Genomic DNA, 16,864 nt, shown 5'->3' with positions numbered 1-16,864 from the left:
CTTACCTTATCCAAGAACGGAAGTAGCGCGTAGCTAAGACATACGATCTTCTGAGGGCGCCAGGCCAGGATGCCTTAAATAGCTCCGAAATGCTTCTGACAGATTCCCTCCATGCCAAGATCTTCCAACATTGGCTGTAGGATTTTGTTAATCCCATCAACCCAGAAGGAGTTTTGGGGGTTTGACTTGGTGGGCCGAAGTGTATTCCCAGTATGATGGATACCAACCAGCCGTTTCCCAGTCGATAATACCCACGATGTTGTCTGCATGAACAAGGATGCTCAAACTGCTTAGATCGCCCTGAGTAAACACTGAAGGCCAAGACTCGTTTTGTTGGTTGAGGAGATCCTGAACTTCAGTGTCAAGCCTAGAATCGAACTCCAGACCCATTCGTAAATGCCGATGGGAGTCCTGGATGGTCCTAAAAGGACCAAAGCGCAAGGAAGTGCCTGGTACACGGCAGTTAAAAAGCGATCCATCATCAACAGGAGCAATGCCGATCCCTTCCGGAGGCTGAAGCTTCCGCATCTGGGCCACCAGACCATGTCTTTTAACTGCGAAAGAAGTCTAGTCTTCGACTGCTCACTTCGCCTCACCCATCCACTGCCAATGATATCTCCCTTAACCCGTTCTATCACAATGTAAGTCCGCTCAGCATGAGTAAATGTACAAAAACTTCGGAAATGCTATAGGTGTATGTTGTGGCACGAAACGCATTGTTGGTGCTTCAGATAAATGCACCCGACGCCCGCACTTTATACAGAGTTTGTCCGTCAGCACGAGGACATTCCCATCGCGAGGCCGGATTTGTTTAAGGATTTTGACCCCTAGGAGCGTCGAATATCGATACCAAATATTGTTGTTGACTGGCTTGGATTCATGACGCGAAGCAGTGGATAGCGAGTGCGAGGGCGGAACGCATTTGGGACCGGAAAGCATCGAGACTAAAGCCAGAAGCCAGGATTGCGACCGTGGGTCATTTCTTGCTGCCTGTAGATGTTATAGATGTGATCATAATCATGACATTGGAAAGTCTTGACTCCTGACACAACACGTGATATGCATCTGATAGGGTATTTCCCAAAGAGGAATAGCCGATTGACCGCAACCCGCTAAGCCAGATCGAGAGACCCTTCCCGCATGCGGAAGCATCTGGAGGACCGAAAGAGGAAGGTTCGTCTTTGTCTTTCGCGAAAAGACTGCAAACTCTCATGCGAAACATTTTCTCCTCCGTCATCTCCTCCGTCCTTCGTCTTCACCCAGTGTCAATCTCCTCTTTCTCCTTCATTCCAGCCGGCAATCTCTCTGCACGCGTGCCTTCTTCACCGTTTGCATTGGCCAAGACGGTCTGGCCCGCTTAGCGTGCGTAAGCGCTCCATATCCCTTGGGCAACGCGGAGATCGGGTTTGTTGATGGCCTCTGCGCAGCTCCATCTTCTCTATATTCCACTCCCATTACGACTGCCACTGTAGTCAATTGTCCCTCGTCTGCGACGGAGGTTGAAGATTCCATCTTCCCTGTCAGATCGTGGTCCCCACCACAATCGCTTCTTCAACTCCCGGAACATATACTGCATACCAACCGCCATCCATATATAGTTCCAACGAAGAGTCAAACTCCATCCTGTCACATCGCATGTCAGCGTGCAAACGTTGAGATCGACTGCCAATTTGGCAAGTTTCTCTCTCCCAAGGTACTGCCGCACTCTGACCCCATTCCCAGATGTTTGTTGACCCAATACTTCATAGATCGACTGGGAGTATTCACATCCCTTGAACTTTCGTTCCGCTGATCAACTGCTAAACTCACGATTGACATACTTCTCCCAGACGTGTGACGTTGCCCCTCCCTTCACCTTCCTCCCTTCACCCTCTTCCAGTTCCATGAACTCTTCTTCCCGCCGTCAACCATGACAACTCGGTCGGGGCGGCATACCCCCACGCATGATGGGTACGATGCCACAATAGACATCGAAAAGCAATCTTCGCCATATCGACATCATTTCCGACAACCAAGCCACAGCTCGTTTGCTTCGGATAGCTGCGACGATTCCGTGACTTCTTCTGCGGCCTCCTACCAGCCGATGCTGGGTGGTGCGACGATGCGCCGGCCTCGTGCCAGCGTCGGCTTCTATCGCATCCCCAATCGTATCATGCGATGGCTCTGCTTTGCCCTTTTCTTCTCCCTTGTGATATTTATCTGCATCCTTTTCCGCTTCACCTTCATGTCCAAAATCAGCCATGTAGAACTGGAGGTGCCGAAACAACCCCCAAAGCCACACCAATGGGAAAGCTTCCCGTTCTTGAAGCGTTATCATGGCGGCCTCCGATCACTGGTGCCGCGAAATGAACAGGTCCCAGAGTATCCAGGTGACGACCTCGACATCATCGGGGGTGATGATGTGGATATGAACACGACAACCCGCATCCAACCCCGTGCAGAAACACTGCCTTTCGAAAGTACAGCCTTCAACCCCTACCCTGATTACTCCTCCGACGAGTACGTGAAAAAGTACGGTGAGAAGCGCGAGTGTTTTCTGGACGAGGACGAAACGATCCGAATCCCGCAGGTCCACCACTATGCTGGGGTGCCGCGTGGCTTCCCGGATGCCGTCATGGGGTCCAACGAAATTCTCGGCATCAAGGACGATGTGTGTTTCGACCGGTTCGGTCGTTTGGGCCCCTACGGGCTTGGATATACCGCTAGGAAAGGCGGTATCGGTGCTGGTTTGGAGGGCCATCGAGAAGGGTCCGAACGCGTTTGGGAGGATTACCCGCCAGTGGATTTCCGCAGGGTCGACTGGGCTGCGGCCCAGAATCGATGCGTCTCACTCAACAAGCATCGCTTTGAAGAACTCCCGGAGCCCCGTTCCGACCGCTTTCTCTCCATGCCCGTTGGGCTGCCGAGCTTGAACAGCAATCCCAGCCTGTACCAAGACGAAGAGCAAGGAGTACGGACGGGTAATGAGCGCTTGTCTCGTACCGCAGTCGTGATCCGAACGTGGCATGATTTTAGATATACTCCGGAGGATATCCTATACATGCGCGCGCTTATCTCAGAGCTCTCGCTCCTCTCTGGAGGAGAATACGTCGTCCATTTCCTTGTCCACGTCAAGGATGAGAATCTCCAAATTTGGTCTGATGACGAAACATACGAGCGTGTTCTGAACGATGCTCTTCCCGCGGAATTCCGGGGTATGGCCACCCTCTGGACTGAACGGCAGATGTCTCTCATGTATCCTGGCCTGGAAGAGACCCTGACTCGGGGGCTTCCAATCCACGGTGTTTACCGCAGTACATACATGCCTATGCAGTACTTTGCCTACCAGCATCCGGAATACGATTACTACTGGAATTGGGAGATGGATACGCGATACACTGGTCACTGGTATCACCTTTTCGACAAGGTGGTCAGTTGGGCCCGTGAGCAGCCCCGCAAAGGCCTCTGGGAGCGCAACGCCAGATTTTACGTCCCGTCGGTCCACGGCTCATGGGAAGATTTCCGACAGATGGTGCGGGTGCAGACCGAGATCGGCACCAACAGCCCCAACAACCTCTGGAGCGCTAATAAGCCTCGTCCTGATCTGTCATCAAGCGAGAAGGCCAGCGCTGCCCAGCTGCAAAAAGGAGACAAGCCCGTATGGGGCCCGGAGCGTCCCGACGAGCGTGACATCTTCGAGGTTGAAGGAGAAGGCATCCCGCCAACGACGATGGAGAAGGACAAATACCAATGGGGCGTTGGAGAGGAAGCCGATTTGATCGTATTCAACCCCCTCTATGACCCAGAAGGCACGACCTGGCTTTTGCGTGACGATGTCACCGGGTACAACCGCGAGAACGGTCTTCCTCCACGACGCACCGCCATCATCACGGCCTCTCGTCTCTCACATAAACTGCTACACACGATGCATCGCGAGACCAGCTTGAAGCATCACAGCATGTTCTCTGAAATGTGGCCAGCAACTACTGCTCTCCATCATGGGTTCAAAGCTGTCTATGTTCCGCACTCGGTGTATATTGACCGCCGGTGGCCTACCAAGTACCTCGAGTCAGTATTCAACGCTGGGCGTAATGGCGCTGCTGGCGGAGCCCGTACTTCCATCTTTGGCGACCGGGAGCACAACTTCCGTGGCACGACGTGGTTCTACTCGGCTGGATTCTCCGCAAATATCTGGAGACGCTGGCTGGGCTACAAGGTCGACAACGATGGTGGTGAGCAAGAGGAGCTGGCAGGCGAAGGACGCATGTGTCTTCCTCCGATGCTTCTCCATCCTATCAAGGATGTGGAGATGATCATCGATGATGGGGCCGTGGGGAATGCGTGAAGCTCGAAGAAATATAATAACGATGACGGTTTGGTATCTGACTGACGAATTGGGTTTATATTATGTGGTTACCTGCGATCTAACTGTATATGCGCGATGCATGTGGTATGGGCGAAAGGCGTTAACGTTGGAGCATGTCATTACTGCCGCTGCTGTTTATATGTACCTATATGTACCGAGATTTCTAGAACAACTCAGGATTTCTCTGCCGCTCTACTGGGGGTACTCAGGTCTTGATCAGGCAGACCTCTATCTACTCGGTAGTTAAAATTGTGTCTGTAGATCTGACAACTAGTTGGGAACGGGGGGAAGAAGGTTGTCAAAACGAGATATGACAGAATATACGTTGAAAGGGCTTGAACGGCTTGAACTCCACGCCAGAGGATGGACGAGTCCAAGTAATATTACTCTTACCACCGGTTACGCAGGAAACGACACCATCGATCTTCACAGTTAACTAAACTATGGATATAGTTCGTAGCGATAAGTCTAACATGTTATCATGATCTATATATTAAGCCTACCCAAAATCTATCAAACTTCTCATGTCCTAAAGCTTCGACTGTGCCTGTTGCGAGGTCAATCCAGCCTCGATGGCCTTGATCTGAAGCGCCAGGAACTTGGAATAGATGCGACAGAGTGCCAAGTTGCCGCCCATGAACCAGAAGCCAGGATGACCACTCGGACGCCACATCTATACTCGTTGATTAGTACCTGCTGCAGTATATCGGAAAGGGGAAGAGACTTACGGCATTCACTTCTCCCTCCTCATCCAGATCCCACACATCCTTACACCGATCCGCAACCCGATCACCGAGTACTTTGCGGACGGTCGTGCGCATGTTGTCATAACCAGTGGCTAGCACCACGATGTCGGCATCCAGAGCACTTCCATCTTTCAGGAGCAGGCTGCGCTCGTTGAATCCAGCGATACCCTCGGGGCTCCGTTTCACCTTGATCTTGCCATCGGCGATAAGCGGGCTGCATCCAACATCGATATAATAGCCTCCGCCGCGGGTCATATAGGCACGCGAGATGCCGGCTCCGTCGACGCCAAAGTCGACCTCGAAGCCGGCGCGCTGGAGTCCGTCCAGGATGTCTTTCTCGGCGGCAGCGACCCTCTTGGTGAAGTGCACATTCAGCGCGAACTGCACGGGGTAGGGCAGACTCTCGGAGATGATGTCCGATTCTTCGGTAGGTGGTCTACGCCTGTTAGCTTCATTTCGTGTCATGTGTAACTGAGACATACCCATATTCATCATGCAATCCCTCATGCATCATGAACACACCCTTGTCAGCGGTGATCACATAGGTCCCGCTCCGCTGCAGCATGGTCACCGCCGCCCCGTTCTCATAGAAGTTCTGCGCGATATCATGTCCGCTGTTCCCGGTTCCGACAACAACCACCTTCTTCCCCGCCACGTCCTCCTCCGATGCATCGCGATGCTGGCTGCCGTGGTACACCCGACCCGCGAACGCGGCCTGCCCCGGGAACGAGGGCACCTTAGGCTCGCCGGAGTGGCCGGTACACCAGATGAGGTGGCGCGGGCGCAGCGTGCGCGCGGACCCGTCCGCCCGCGTGACGGTCACGGTCCACTGCGCCGTGGCGTCGTCGTAGGTGGCGCCCGTCACGCTCGTCTGCAGCCAGACGTTCAACTCCATGATCTGCGCGTAGGCCTCGAACCAGTCGGCCAGCTTGTCCTTGGGCGTGAACTGCGGCCAGTTCTTGGGGAAGGGAAGGTACGCCATGTGGGTGAATTCGGCCGGGTCGTGGGTGACGAGGGTCTGGGGGTGATAATCCGTAAGTACTATAAACCTGAAAGGGAGGACAGGGCCCCGGGGGGGGGGGGGGAAACGCACTCGGTAGCGATTGCGCCAGTTATCGCCGATGCGCTCGTTGCGGTCGACAATGAGACAGGACACGCCGAGCGACTGTAGCCGGGCGCCCATGTTCAGTCCAGCCTGGCCTGCACCCACGACCAGCGTGGTGGGCTCCTCATCGACGAACTCGACCTGTCTGGCGCGGCGCTCTGCCCAGTTTCCGCGCGCCAGCCCGCCCGGCATTGACTCGATAGTACCCTCGGCACGGCGCGGGCCCAGCGGCTCCTCGAACTCCTTCAGCTCCTGCAGCGCCGTGTACACGGCGTAGGCCTTCCAGGCGCCGGCGTCGTCCTGCGTCAGTCGCAGCATGCCGGTTCCGCGGCCGGCACGCGACTCGAAGAAGAACATCGACGACACCCAGTTCAGCCCGGCCACGGGCGTCTCCAGCTTGGGCTGGAACTTGCCGGCATGCTGCAGGCGCAGGGCGGCCAGCTCGGCGCGGGGCTGCGTGCGGGCTACGAAGTCTTGAATGTTGGCGCGTGTGTGCAGCGTGTGCAGGTCCCAGTCGAGCGCGAGCATATCACGCCACCAGGACTCCTCGTGGAAGAGCTGGGAGAGCTGGGCGAAGTCGCCGCGGGCGAGCAGGGTCTCGAGGTTGGTGAGCCATTGCTGGGCGATGGTGCGGGGTTCGACGGTCCAGGTCGCGGAGGGCGTCTGGGGGAGCTGGATGATATAGTGGGATTGTGCGAGCGACATTCTTATGTGTTATTTTGTCGGATATGTCTCGCTGGAGATGGATTTTGGGGGGAGGGGAGCGGGGTGGAGGGGCTGTCGGATGGGAGATTTATAGGAAGTCGAGGGTATCGGCGAGGAGACCGAGGTGACAGGACCGAATGGGCAATTCTCCGACTGCATGATGGTTCTCTGGGCCTGGACTGGAGTCTTGACTGCGGGCCCTGATGGATGCGTGGATCGAGGATGAGGCTTCATGGGGATGATGAAGGGCTCGGGCTGCGGGGAAGTCGGAGAACCCCCGCGGGTTAATGTGCCCCGAGAGCGGCAGAGACAGAGCAGGTCACCCGAGTCCGGCAGTCTGTGGCGTTGAGTCCGTATGGAGTATGGAGAAACGCTCCAGGATGCACGCTGGACGTTCTGATTGACTGTGTGGCGGGGGCACATCTGTTTTAGGGAAGTATAAACGCCGGTGGAGATGGAGATGTGGATCAGCTTGAGAGCCGACTCGGTTATGCTCGATTTGTGTAGAATTGAATTCCAGAAGGATGGAGCATCAGATAGCTAGAGGCTTTCTAGAACTGGAAAATCTCCTGGCGGTTTGATTTGGCCCATGGGGACCTGGTAGTGGGCATTGTATACCTCACGGTCCCCGCCAGTGACAGCCAGTCAACAGAGTCCAGACCTGTGGATGGTAACTGATGGTTACGAAGGCAGGAAGCGATCGCATTGGGAATAATTCTATGCGTACCTGGCATACCCATCCTCTGGACGTCGTTGGGACCATATTTGTGGTGCGTGGTAATGGGTCGTGATATGAGTAGAAGTGGTGGATGGGAGTCACCTGATATCACCATAACATGCCGAATCATTTGAAGACCAGACCTCTTTATACCACCAACTGGCTAGAACCTGTCTGAACCAATACTTGGCTCATACTAAATCGAAGGACCGAGCTGTGGGGTTGACGGAGCGTAACTTGCCGCGGGTCAAATCCTTCCGCCTCAACGGGATACATATCTCCTCTGCCCTTCTCCCTGGGCACCCCTTCCCGTCCTCAAGCCATGGAAGAAAGATTGCCGTCCCGTTCCCGGAGAGCTGCTAAGGCCTGTAGCTTTTGTCGGCGGAGAAAGGTGAGCGACGTTTGCCCCGTTAATCATGCTATCCCACTCATGTGCTCTATAGTTGCGCTGCGATGAAAAACCAACATGTTCCAACTGTCAGGCATATGGCAAGGAATGCGTGTATATGAGCAATTCTCCACGGCCGAGGTATGCTCGATTTTATCCTGTTATCTAGCAAAGTACCTTACCTGATTCCTCCAGGCCATCCAAAGCCCGGATCGCGCGCTTGGTGGCAGAAAATGAGCGGCTTCGGCAGCGACTTGGAGACGGGAGTGCCGAGTCGTTGCGAGAAGACACCGGAACAGATCCGCAAGACAATCATGATGGAGATCTTCATCAACAGTCTGAATCCAGCAAGACGTGTCATTCACAATCTGTAGTGTCCGGCATCTTCATCTCTGCCAACGGAGACTCCAGTTACCATGGCCTTACCAGTACCTTGTTCGAAACTCGACAAGACTCTACCCAACTGGTAAACCCGGCCGTCCCAGTAGAGCCTATTCGAAAACAATTAATGGGAGAGGCTGCTTATCAACGTGGGTCACGATCTGTTTGCATCGACTTCAAACGCAATCTCACGATGACATAGGGCAGTTGGAAACATTGAACTTCCAGCAGGGGAAGCTGGATTTTGATGGTGTCGACCCTGAGCTGGGGATGCATCTATTGTCTCTCCATTGGAATCGCCAGCACCATTCTTTCTTGATAACTTATCGCCCGGCATTCATGCGTGACATGGCCACGAACGGTCCCTACTTCTCTAAGCTGTTGCTGAACGCGATATACTTTGGGGCGTCCAAGTTCAGTAATCGCCCCGAGGTGCGGAAAGATCCCGATGACGCCCGCACTGCAGGATGGACCTTTCGCATGAGGGTGAAGGAGCTTCTTGGGAGCGCTCTGGACCGTAGTGAAATCACCACCATCCAGGCGCTTCTGGTCATGACGAGCTCTCTATTCGCCTTAGGGGATGAACGCAGCGCTGCATGGCTATATGCCGGTACGGCATTTCGAATGATCATAGATCTGGGCATGCATGTGGATGCCACCATGCTCCCCAACATGCGCCGTCTCTCGCAAGAAGATCTCGAAATTCGACGACGTGTATTTTGGGGAGCTTTTGTGGTAGACAAGATCCAGTCCCTCTATCAAGGGAGACCAGCTAGTCTTCAACACTTCGATACAAAAGTCTTAATATCTTTCCTGGATCATTATGAGGAGCTGGAACCGTGGCAACCTTTTGCATATTCAGACATACAGTCCTACCCGGGATCGCCTGCTTACAGTGTGTCAACGTTCACACAGCTGTGTAAACTGTCTTTGATCCTAAATGAGATTCTGAACAAGGTGTACTCTGAAAGAAGCTCAAACCGATCGCCGCACGACCTCATTGCTACTCTCAACCGACTTGACATGCAGTTAAAAGCCTGGCATGATGCGCTTCCCGACCACCTGCGATACTCTCACAATACCACTGGGGTAGTACCCCCACCACACGTGCTTTCACTACTTGCGCTGTACAACGTCTTGGTCATTCTGCTTCATCGGCCATTCGTTTCCGAGGGACATCTCCACACAGCCGATCCCTCCGTGGCTCTGAGCTCCTTCACCACTTGCACGGCAGCCGCTTCCAGCATCATCCAACTACTCCAAGCCTACGATCACAGCTTCTCCATCCGTCGCGCCCCCTATCTCATCTCATATTCCACATATGTAGCGGCCACAATCTTCGTCCGAGTCGCCGCGCAACGGCAGGGCGTTAGTCGGGCCCACACCAACCTCCAGAACTGCATAGACATATTCAAGAAGAACCAAGAGACAAACTGGGCAGTGCGACGGGCTCAAAATGTGATTCTACATTTGATGGACCGCATGGGCGTTCATTTGGATGACCGCAACCCTGAGATCGACGGCCGCCTCGGTGCCGTGGAAGATCGGTCAAGCAATTTGACAGTCCCAGACGGGAGGCCACTGATATCAGCTCCTACAATCGAACATGAGTCCCCACCAGAGATAGAGCCGTCCGATCTCGACATAGATATGATCATACAAAGCTTTATCCGAACGCAGCCGAGGCCTGAAGGCCAGACCTGTGAGCCCGAGTTTTCTTTTGGGCCTATGGCCCATTCCATCAATCAGGGAATGGGTCCAGCCGTAGTGCCATACGAGGAGGCATACTCTTATCCACAATTTGATGATATGTTGTTTGGGTTCAATGGTTCCCCACAAGATAATGCGTTCAGCGATGGCTAGGTTAGCTTTAGTTATTCGGGCTAGATGTTCTCTTGTCCTGTATCATATGGTGTACCAGTGTTACTTCATTCCGAGGAAACTTCAGCGCTGAACTATAAGATTCTCATTAACAAAACCATATATTGAAAACGTTGTGCGCTCTATAATGTGCTGATTATATATTGGAAGCTCCAGAACGTTCTGCTAAGCTCTATAAAACACACTACCCTCAAATAGCCGCCGAGCTGTGCGAAAGACCGCTACTCTATCAACACTAACCTCGCCCTTCCGATCCATTCCTAGGACGGTCTCGGCGTGAATGACCCCAGCTGGATGGCGGATTCCCACCGGAAGAGCATCTCCAACCGACATGCCGTTTTTCGGCGTATTTTGACCGTCCTTCGCATGGGCCAAATCCCACGCAATGGTGCCATGGATGACCGTCGCCGCACCAAGACACACTGCCCCCGTCAACTGTAGACTTGCATGGGGCTTCCCCATAGTAAATGCCCTCACCTCAATATCGACATCATCCGCATTCCCACTTGCCGGATATAAGAGAGCGATTTTCGGGGTGCCGCGAACCTGGCCTGCAGCCTGCACATTCTCAGCAAGTCCGAATCGCACGGCTCCATGTCTGCGAATGTCCTCTATTAGCTCCAAAAACCCAGGAACTGCGGATTCGGCCAGCGCAGAGCTGTTCTCTAGTGGCAGCGAAACAGCGTCAACCAAGATGAACGGATTTGCTGCATCCACGAGACTGACTCGCACGGCAATTTCCCCAAATCCCCGTGACTGTACCGACAGTGTCTCCTGGCGCGATCCGCTTGGAAACATGAGTCCTGTCATGCTGCCCCCTGGGTTGAGGAAAGCCACCCTGACTGGACTCGCTGTGCCCTCGACTCCTGGGATTGAATACTCGCCGTCCTCGCGGAACAAGCCGTCTGCGGCAACTTGGACCGTTTCGACAAGATGCTGTCCGGTGTTGGTGTTGTAAATGCTTATCTCGATCTGAAGCATCAGTCAGTCTACCATAGCGACAAGCCAACGGGAATTGACAGACCTCCTTCTTTCCCTTGGGGGCACGGACGAGGCCCTCATCAAGCGCAAATGGCCCAACCCCCGAGGCAATATTGCCACAATTCCCCGTCATATCGACCCGTGGCTGATCCGGTGCCACCTGTACAAAGGTGTATTCGACATCCACGTCGGGAAGACTGGATCGTCCCACAACGGCCACCTTGGATGTCGTCGAGGATGCGCCGCCTACTCCGTCAATCTGTCGAGTGCCTTCCTTGGTGGAACCCATTGCAGACAGCAGGATGGGTTCCCATTCTGACAGTGATTCGGGAAGATGGTGACGATGGAGAAATAGGCCCTTCGACGTTCCGGCGCGCATCCATACTGCCGGTATGGACGTCCGCACTGGTACTTTGGGTGTGTATTTGATGGTTTGTACGACGGGAACGGTCTCCGTCTGGGTAATAGAGTACGTCTGCGTCATGGTCTTCTTTCACGCGAGGCAATCAGTTACCTAGTTGTTATCAATTGAGTTGTTATTCTGCCTGTTTATGTCCTAAGCCATGTCTCATACTACGTTCGTTCTTATACTCGTTTTATACTAGATGCTATCATGGGATTATACAACGTCCACGGAACCAAGTAATGTGATGAAAACCACAATGTATGCTCTAAAGTATTGTCCCGCGGCATGTTATGTCCCGCCTATGAAATAGAATACCCACTGAGTGGATCAGGGTTTGCAAAATGCCGCGGAAAGTATAGTCCCTCCTCCCCATAAAATTAACGAGAGATGAAAACATCATAAACTCGATGTGCAGGCAGACTGCTCGGTTTTGATTGCGATGGCTACATCTGGGCGAATGTCGTCCTCTTCGTGGGTCCGTAGATGCTATGGGGCTTCACATAGTCAGGGATAGTTGTATACGCACTGCGCACTGGACACATTTACTAGCCGAATATGATCATGCTTTGCTATGCATGAGAATTTTAAAGGAAATGAATAATATATATATGGACATAAGATTCTAGCTAGATTGTGGCTTCATGCACTGAGCATAGCTGTACATACTCTCGACACAAACGACATGTTTCTCACACTGCCAATGTAGAGCAAGTCTATGTGCCGCATATTTTTGCAACCCCCGAAAATTTTTTATTTTTAAAAAAAAGAGTCACGCATATTCCTTCTGCTCAACAATCATCTTTTCATCTGTCCTTTGTATACCCGCGTCGGTCACATCTCCCTGCGGAAGTTTTCTTGCCATGGCCACAACATGCCATGCGGAAGGGGCGTCGCGGAACACACCATTCAAGGCCTCGAGGTTGCGGCCCATCGTCTCGGGGTAAAAGAAGTACACGGTAATAGGGATACACGCCGAAATGACAGCATAAACAATGTAGTATCTCCATCCGATGGTGTCGAGCGCAACCGGCGTGATCATTACCACAATGAAGTTCCACAGCCATTTGTTCGCCGTTGAAGCAGCCGACATGGCGACGCGCAGACGCATGGGGGCGACTTCAGTGCAGTAGAGGAAATTCGCACCGGAAAACCCAACCGGATAGAACATATTGAAGAGCCAGATAAAAGCGACGGACACGATGGATAGTCCCCTGCCGGCCTCGCTGAAGCTGGTTGTAATGGCCAGCACTATCATGCAAAGGCACATGCCGGCCCCGCTGAACATAAATACCTTGCGCCGGCCGAGACGGTCAATCGCGAAGAAGGGAATGAAGTTACAGACGAACTTCCATGTCAGCGCGCTGGCCCCTAGAATTTGGGACAACTCCGACCCTAAATGGAGGTTATTTTCGAAGATGGTACTAACGTACGTGGAAATTAGGTTGCCTCCGCACATCTGCTGAAAAAATTGAATGATAAGGCAGAGAGCGAATCGATATAGGAGGCGTTCCTCATCGTCTCCGAGGAACAGTTCGCGCAAAGTAACACTCTTCGACTGTGCCGTGAGCTCCAGCGATGACTCGATACTGGCAATCTCCGTCTGTACTGCTTCATCATTCACTGGAAGGCCTCTATATGCTGCCAGACTCTGTGCTGCTTCGTCCGTCCTGGATACATAGACCAGCCAGCGAGGCGATTCGGGCAGCATGAACACGGATCCGAGAACAGTCAGGGGAAAGATGAAGGATAATGCCAATGGGACACGCCATTGTGTTTCGCCAGTCGTCTTGGTGAAGCCGTAATCAATCCAATTAGTGAGTACGAAGCCCAGAACCATGCAGATTCCGTCGACCACCACGTGTTGTCCACGGTGTTTTGCCGAAGTGCATTCGGCCTGCCACACCGGAACAGTAGCGCTTAGCTGCCCAATTCCAATACCGAGGATGACACGGCCTAAGGAAAACTGGATAATTCCGTAGGATGAGGTCTGCAGCAGCTCCCCGATTATGGTGATGATAGCAGCCATGAAGATGGTCTTCCGCCGGCCAAGACGGTTACCAAAGTAAGTGCACGAGAGGGCTCCCACGAGGGCGCCTAGTTGAAGAGCCGCAATGACGGCGCCTTGTCTTGTCGAGTTTCTTTTTTCCGTTGCACCCTCCGTGTTGACTGTGTCAATCTCGGGGAACGTGGTGACCCTGCGAGTTGATTAGTCTTATCCACGTTCAGACGATAACTGCCGAGAGTGAATTACCATGACTGTAGACTATCAAGCGGTGATACTCCAGCTTGATTGTACCCGTAGGTGATGAATGCAGGTGCAACTGTCAGAAGCACCTGCGCGAGACGAAGCGACTTTCCATGAAGCATGGTGCTGTCGGGAATGATCGCAGACAAATTGGGATATCTGTCTGATGAATGCAAGGGAACTCTTGTTTATATCCTTACCCCACATCACGTCTCCGCTAATTTCAGAGCAGAAATGATGGACGCAGTCAAATGTACCCCAGACCTCATTTTCTGGGGATAAAAAGAAATTGCATGATGCATGTGTGGGGTTGCTTGACTTCCGCGGAATGTAATCTCCCGTGGCTCAAAAATAACCCGCCCGCTAGCAACGGCCTCGGGAATCTTATGGGCTTCAAGAAGATCTTTCCAAATTGCGACTGACAAGCTAAAACTTGCCGCTGCAAAAGAACCAGAGGGGTAAAGGGAGGTCCAGAGCCGGAATGAATTCCGCTTATCTCTCTCTGCATATGATCTGAATATGAGAAGCAGACCTCCATCCTCGGGGGCTCCTGCGGTCGTGGCTCGTAGACGCCCCACGACATTCTTATATATTGTGAGCGCTTTGATACGCTGCACCTGGAGCTGGAGTGGAGTATCGACTGGGTAAAGGGCCTACCGCACGGCTTGAACCGATCGAAGTACACCTGCCTGGTTTCTGAGACGAATGTGTTGTGGCTCACCATGTATTTCATATCAACTAGCCTCCTATATCAGTTTTGAGCCGCCCTGAAATACAAGAGGGAATCCGGTTAGAAGTATGATAGCGGGTGAACATACTGGGGAAACGGAATTAGACTGTCAGCGAGTCACCGCTAGACGTAAATTAGGCACCCAGACACTTTAAATACAGTTGTAGTAGAATATAGAATAAGGGCGAGTAGACCTACACAGGTAGAATAAGCAAGTACAACAAGATAGAGGCCCAGGAAGGCCTTCACAGGAAATAAGATAGGCACAGGTAAGGAGGTGTGTTAACGGAGGTAGAGGAAAAGTAAGCTTTTAAGACACTTTTCGATCTTATCTCTGTGATGGCGGTGGCTTTTAGCAATATAAAGACTTGCGGCGATCAGGCGCGTGATAGAGGGATTTAGGGGACCTGACCGCCGGTTTTTGTGGATATCTCTTTTATGTGTATGTTTAGCTGCCCAGGAGTGGCAGAGCACACAAGCGTAGCGGGCGCTCTATCAGTTATTTCGGAGAGAATTTTTCTTCTTTTTCTTATACTACTACTACTACCACTACCACCACCACCTCCTCCTCCATGCTCGCGCGTGTGCCATGAATACTACTACTACTTCGGCTGACCCAGATGCCTTGACGTAGTAAAGACTATATGATATGGAAACATATTTACCAACCCGCGTACTCCGTAGGGAGCTGAGGAGGTAAATTGGCCATTACCTCATGATCTTCTAGTTGGGACACCCCGCGCTCTTGGCAACAGGAGCCAAGGCCGTGGGGAGCGTCAGCTACATCATGCAGGGGGTTACTAGAATATGAAGAAATTTCTGCTGTCGATGGGGAAGGGAGACACTTTACAATCATTCTGATCATGGGGCGAGTCGTGAAAATCGAAGCTCCACACTGCTGAGATCAAGAAGTAGCACTCAATCGATAAGGCTAAAACGTGGTGCAGCCAAGGCATGTACATACGTATAAGCACTTTGAGGAATCCTGGGGAAACTTGGCAAAAGTGGTACGGACTTTCTGTATGTCCCTGTAAGGGGCTCTGTTACCTTATTAGACATATAGGATACGGAGTAATCATTTGCCGATGAAAACATTCCTGGGGATTGTTATAGTTCGTGGGCAATAACCTTATTCATGAGGGGGTACAACAAAATCAACCACCCACATAAGATACAGCGGAATACTCGCATATGGCCATGCCCAGGATATAGGATATCCCCTTTCTCAAGAGAATGAACCCATCCCACGCCTTCAATCCAAGCGCATCCGGACTCCTGCAGCCGCGATGACCGCCGCATCAGACTATCGTATGCCTGTGTAACTGGCAGCATCAAACGCCAACAGGACGATCCTCCCACGCTCCAATGGGGCCCAAATGCCTTGCAGCAAACAATTCCCGACAACCCGTCATCATGCCATGGCTTCCGTTGCTCTGTAAGGCCGCAGCTGACGGACATTCTTTCCTGAAAGTCTCCGGTACCGGATTCCAAACATGCCCAGCCCCTTCCTCCCTGACTCCGCCCCCTTTTCTCTGTATATAACAATCTTCTCCCTCCCATCATTCTCCCCCGCCAGCCCCAGCCCAGCTGAGACAATACATCCATCATGTTCGCAAAGTCGCTTGTCATCGGTCTCTTCGCTCTTGCTCTTGGCGCCAAGGCCGTGCCCGAGGCCCCCGTCGTGACCGACAATTCACCCACGGACGTGTACACCTCCCAGCTCCTCATCAAGGACAACACCACCGTCCGCGGGCACGTCACCAGCTACTCTCCTGATGGCGTCGGAGTTACATTCCGGATAGCCCTGACGGGTATCGAGGGCCACCAGGCGCTGAGTATGTCTCCGTCCTGCCCGCCCCAATAGGCATATAGCCTGCCGCAGAAGTTGGCTGACACAGGAAAAGAATACCACATCCACGAGAAACCTGTCCCTGAAGATGGAAACTGCTACGCCACAGGTGCTCATCTCGACCCTACCCGCCGCGGCGAAGATCCGCCTTGCGATATCTTGAACCCTGCGACGTGCCAAGTGGGCGATCTGAGTGGAAAACATGGGCCCGCTTTTGCCCCCGAAGACTCCGAATTTCTCATCGAGTACACCGACTACTTTGTGTCCAATGTGCCGGGGAACCCTGCCTACTATGGAAACCTGTCGTGGGTGGTGCATCTGCCCGATGAAGCCAAGACGAGACTCAACTGTGGCAACTTTGAGAAGATGGGGTTGGGTGCTTGA

The 16,864-nt window shown here is 52.8% G+C and overlaps 7 protein-coding genes across 7 annotated transcripts; 3 read left to right on the top strand and 4 right to left on the bottom strand.

Moving 5' to 3' along the window:
* Nucleotides 1-74: 74 nt before the first annotated feature.
* On the bottom strand, nucleotides 75-939 carry BDV59DRAFT_192812 (kinase-like protein; the record flags this gene model as incomplete). The annotated part of the gene is made up of 4 exons (XM_073692109.1): nucleotides 75-134; nucleotides 187-513; nucleotides 543-650; nucleotides 709-939. 4 exons carry the CDS (start codon nucleotides 937-939, stop codon nucleotides 75-77), a joined length of 726 nt encoding a protein of 241 aa, XP_073548847.1.
* Nucleotides 940-1,253: 314 nt separating this feature from the next.
* BDV59DRAFT_176807 (DUF3405 domain-containing protein) lies at nucleotides 1,254-4,567 on the top strand. Its single transcript, XM_073689509.1, has 3 exons — nucleotides 1,254-1,366; nucleotides 1,428-1,693; nucleotides 1,749-4,567. Exon 3 carries the CDS (start codon nucleotides 1,910-1,912, stop codon nucleotides 4,322-4,324), a length of 2,415 nt encoding a protein of 804 aa, XP_073548846.1. The 5' UTR covers nucleotides 1,254-1,366; nucleotides 1,428-1,693; nucleotides 1,749-1,909; the 3' UTR covers nucleotides 4,325-4,567.
* A 121-nt stretch (nucleotides 4,568-4,688) lies between these two features.
* On the bottom strand, nucleotides 4,689-7,472 carry BDV59DRAFT_207464 (putative flavin-binding monooxygenase). The gene is made up of 4 exons (XM_073695001.1): nucleotides 6,185-7,472; nucleotides 5,574-6,109; nucleotides 5,074-5,527; nucleotides 4,689-5,018 (listed from the first exon to the last, which is right to left on the bottom strand). Exons 1-4 carry the CDS (start codon nucleotides 6,899-6,901, stop codon nucleotides 4,875-4,877), a joined length of 1,851 nt encoding a protein of 616 aa, XP_073548845.1. The 5' UTR covers nucleotides 6,902-7,472; the 3' UTR covers nucleotides 4,689-4,874.
* A 265-nt stretch (nucleotides 7,473-7,737) lies between these two features.
* BDV59DRAFT_192809 (fungal specific transcription factor domain-containing protein) lies at nucleotides 7,738-10,251 on the top strand (the record flags this gene model as incomplete). The annotated part of the gene is made up of 4 exons (XM_073692108.1): nucleotides 7,738-7,791; nucleotides 7,940-8,010; nucleotides 8,203-8,537; nucleotides 8,591-10,251. 4 exons carry the CDS (start codon nucleotides 7,738-7,740, stop codon nucleotides 10,249-10,251), a joined length of 2,121 nt encoding a protein of 706 aa, XP_073548844.1.
* A 183-nt stretch (nucleotides 10,252-10,434) lies between these two features.
* Nucleotides 10,435-11,734, bottom strand: BDV59DRAFT_201390 (DUF453-domain-containing protein; the record flags this gene model as incomplete). Its single annotated transcript, XM_073693790.1, has 2 exons — nucleotides 10,435-11,241; nucleotides 11,294-11,734. The coding sequence occupies 2 exons, from the start codon at nucleotides 11,732-11,734 to the stop codon at nucleotides 10,435-10,437; spliced, it is 1,248 nt and encodes a 415-aa protein (XP_073548843.1).
* A 691-nt stretch (nucleotides 11,735-12,425) lies between these two features.
* Nucleotides 12,426-14,023, bottom strand: BDV59DRAFT_201389 (sugar porter family MFS transporter; the record flags this gene model as incomplete). Its single annotated transcript, XM_073693789.1, has 2 exons — nucleotides 12,426-13,851; nucleotides 13,908-14,023. The coding sequence occupies 2 exons, from the start codon at nucleotides 14,021-14,023 to the stop codon at nucleotides 12,426-12,428; spliced, it is 1,542 nt and encodes a 513-aa protein (XP_073548842.1).
* A 2,214-nt stretch (nucleotides 14,024-16,237) lies between these two features.
* BDV59DRAFT_201388 (putative cytosolic Cu/Zn superoxide dismutase) lies at nucleotides 16,238-16,864 on the top strand (the record flags this gene model as incomplete). Its single annotated transcript, XM_073693788.1, has 2 exons — nucleotides 16,238-16,466; nucleotides 16,536-16,864. The coding sequence occupies 2 exons, from the start codon at nucleotides 16,238-16,240 to the stop codon at nucleotides 16,862-16,864; spliced, it is 558 nt and encodes a 185-aa protein (XP_073548841.1).

This window comes from Aspergillus ambiguus (assembly GCF_047715705.1).
Source record: "Aspergillus ambiguus strain CBS 117.58 unplaced genomic scaffold BDV59scaffold_12, whole genome shotgun sequence".
NCBI classification, from domain to species: domain Eukaryota; kingdom Fungi; phylum Ascomycota; class Eurotiomycetes; order Eurotiales; family Aspergillaceae; genus Aspergillus; species Aspergillus ambiguus.
This window is presented reverse-complemented; position numbering and strand designations above follow the sequence as displayed.

Excerpts from the sequence above, each read along its gene's own strand:
- BDV59DRAFT_176807 (XM_073689509.1), top strand. The coding sequence starts at position 1,910 with ATGACAACTCGGTCGGGGCGGCATACCCCCACGCATGATGGGTACGAT.
- BDV59DRAFT_207464 (XM_073695001.1), bottom strand. The coding sequence starts at position 6,901 with ATGTCGCTCGCACAATCCCACTATATCATCCAGCTCCCCCAGACGCCC. Across the intron at positions 6,110-6,184 it reads ACTGGCGCAATCGCTACCGA|ACCCTCGTCACCCACGACCC; the intron begins GTGCGTTTCCCC and ends TATCACCCCCAG. Across the intron at positions 5,019-5,073 it reads AGGAGGGAGAAGTGAATGCC|ATGTGGCGTCCGAGTGGTCA; the intron begins GTAAGTCTCTTC and ends CAACGAGTATAG.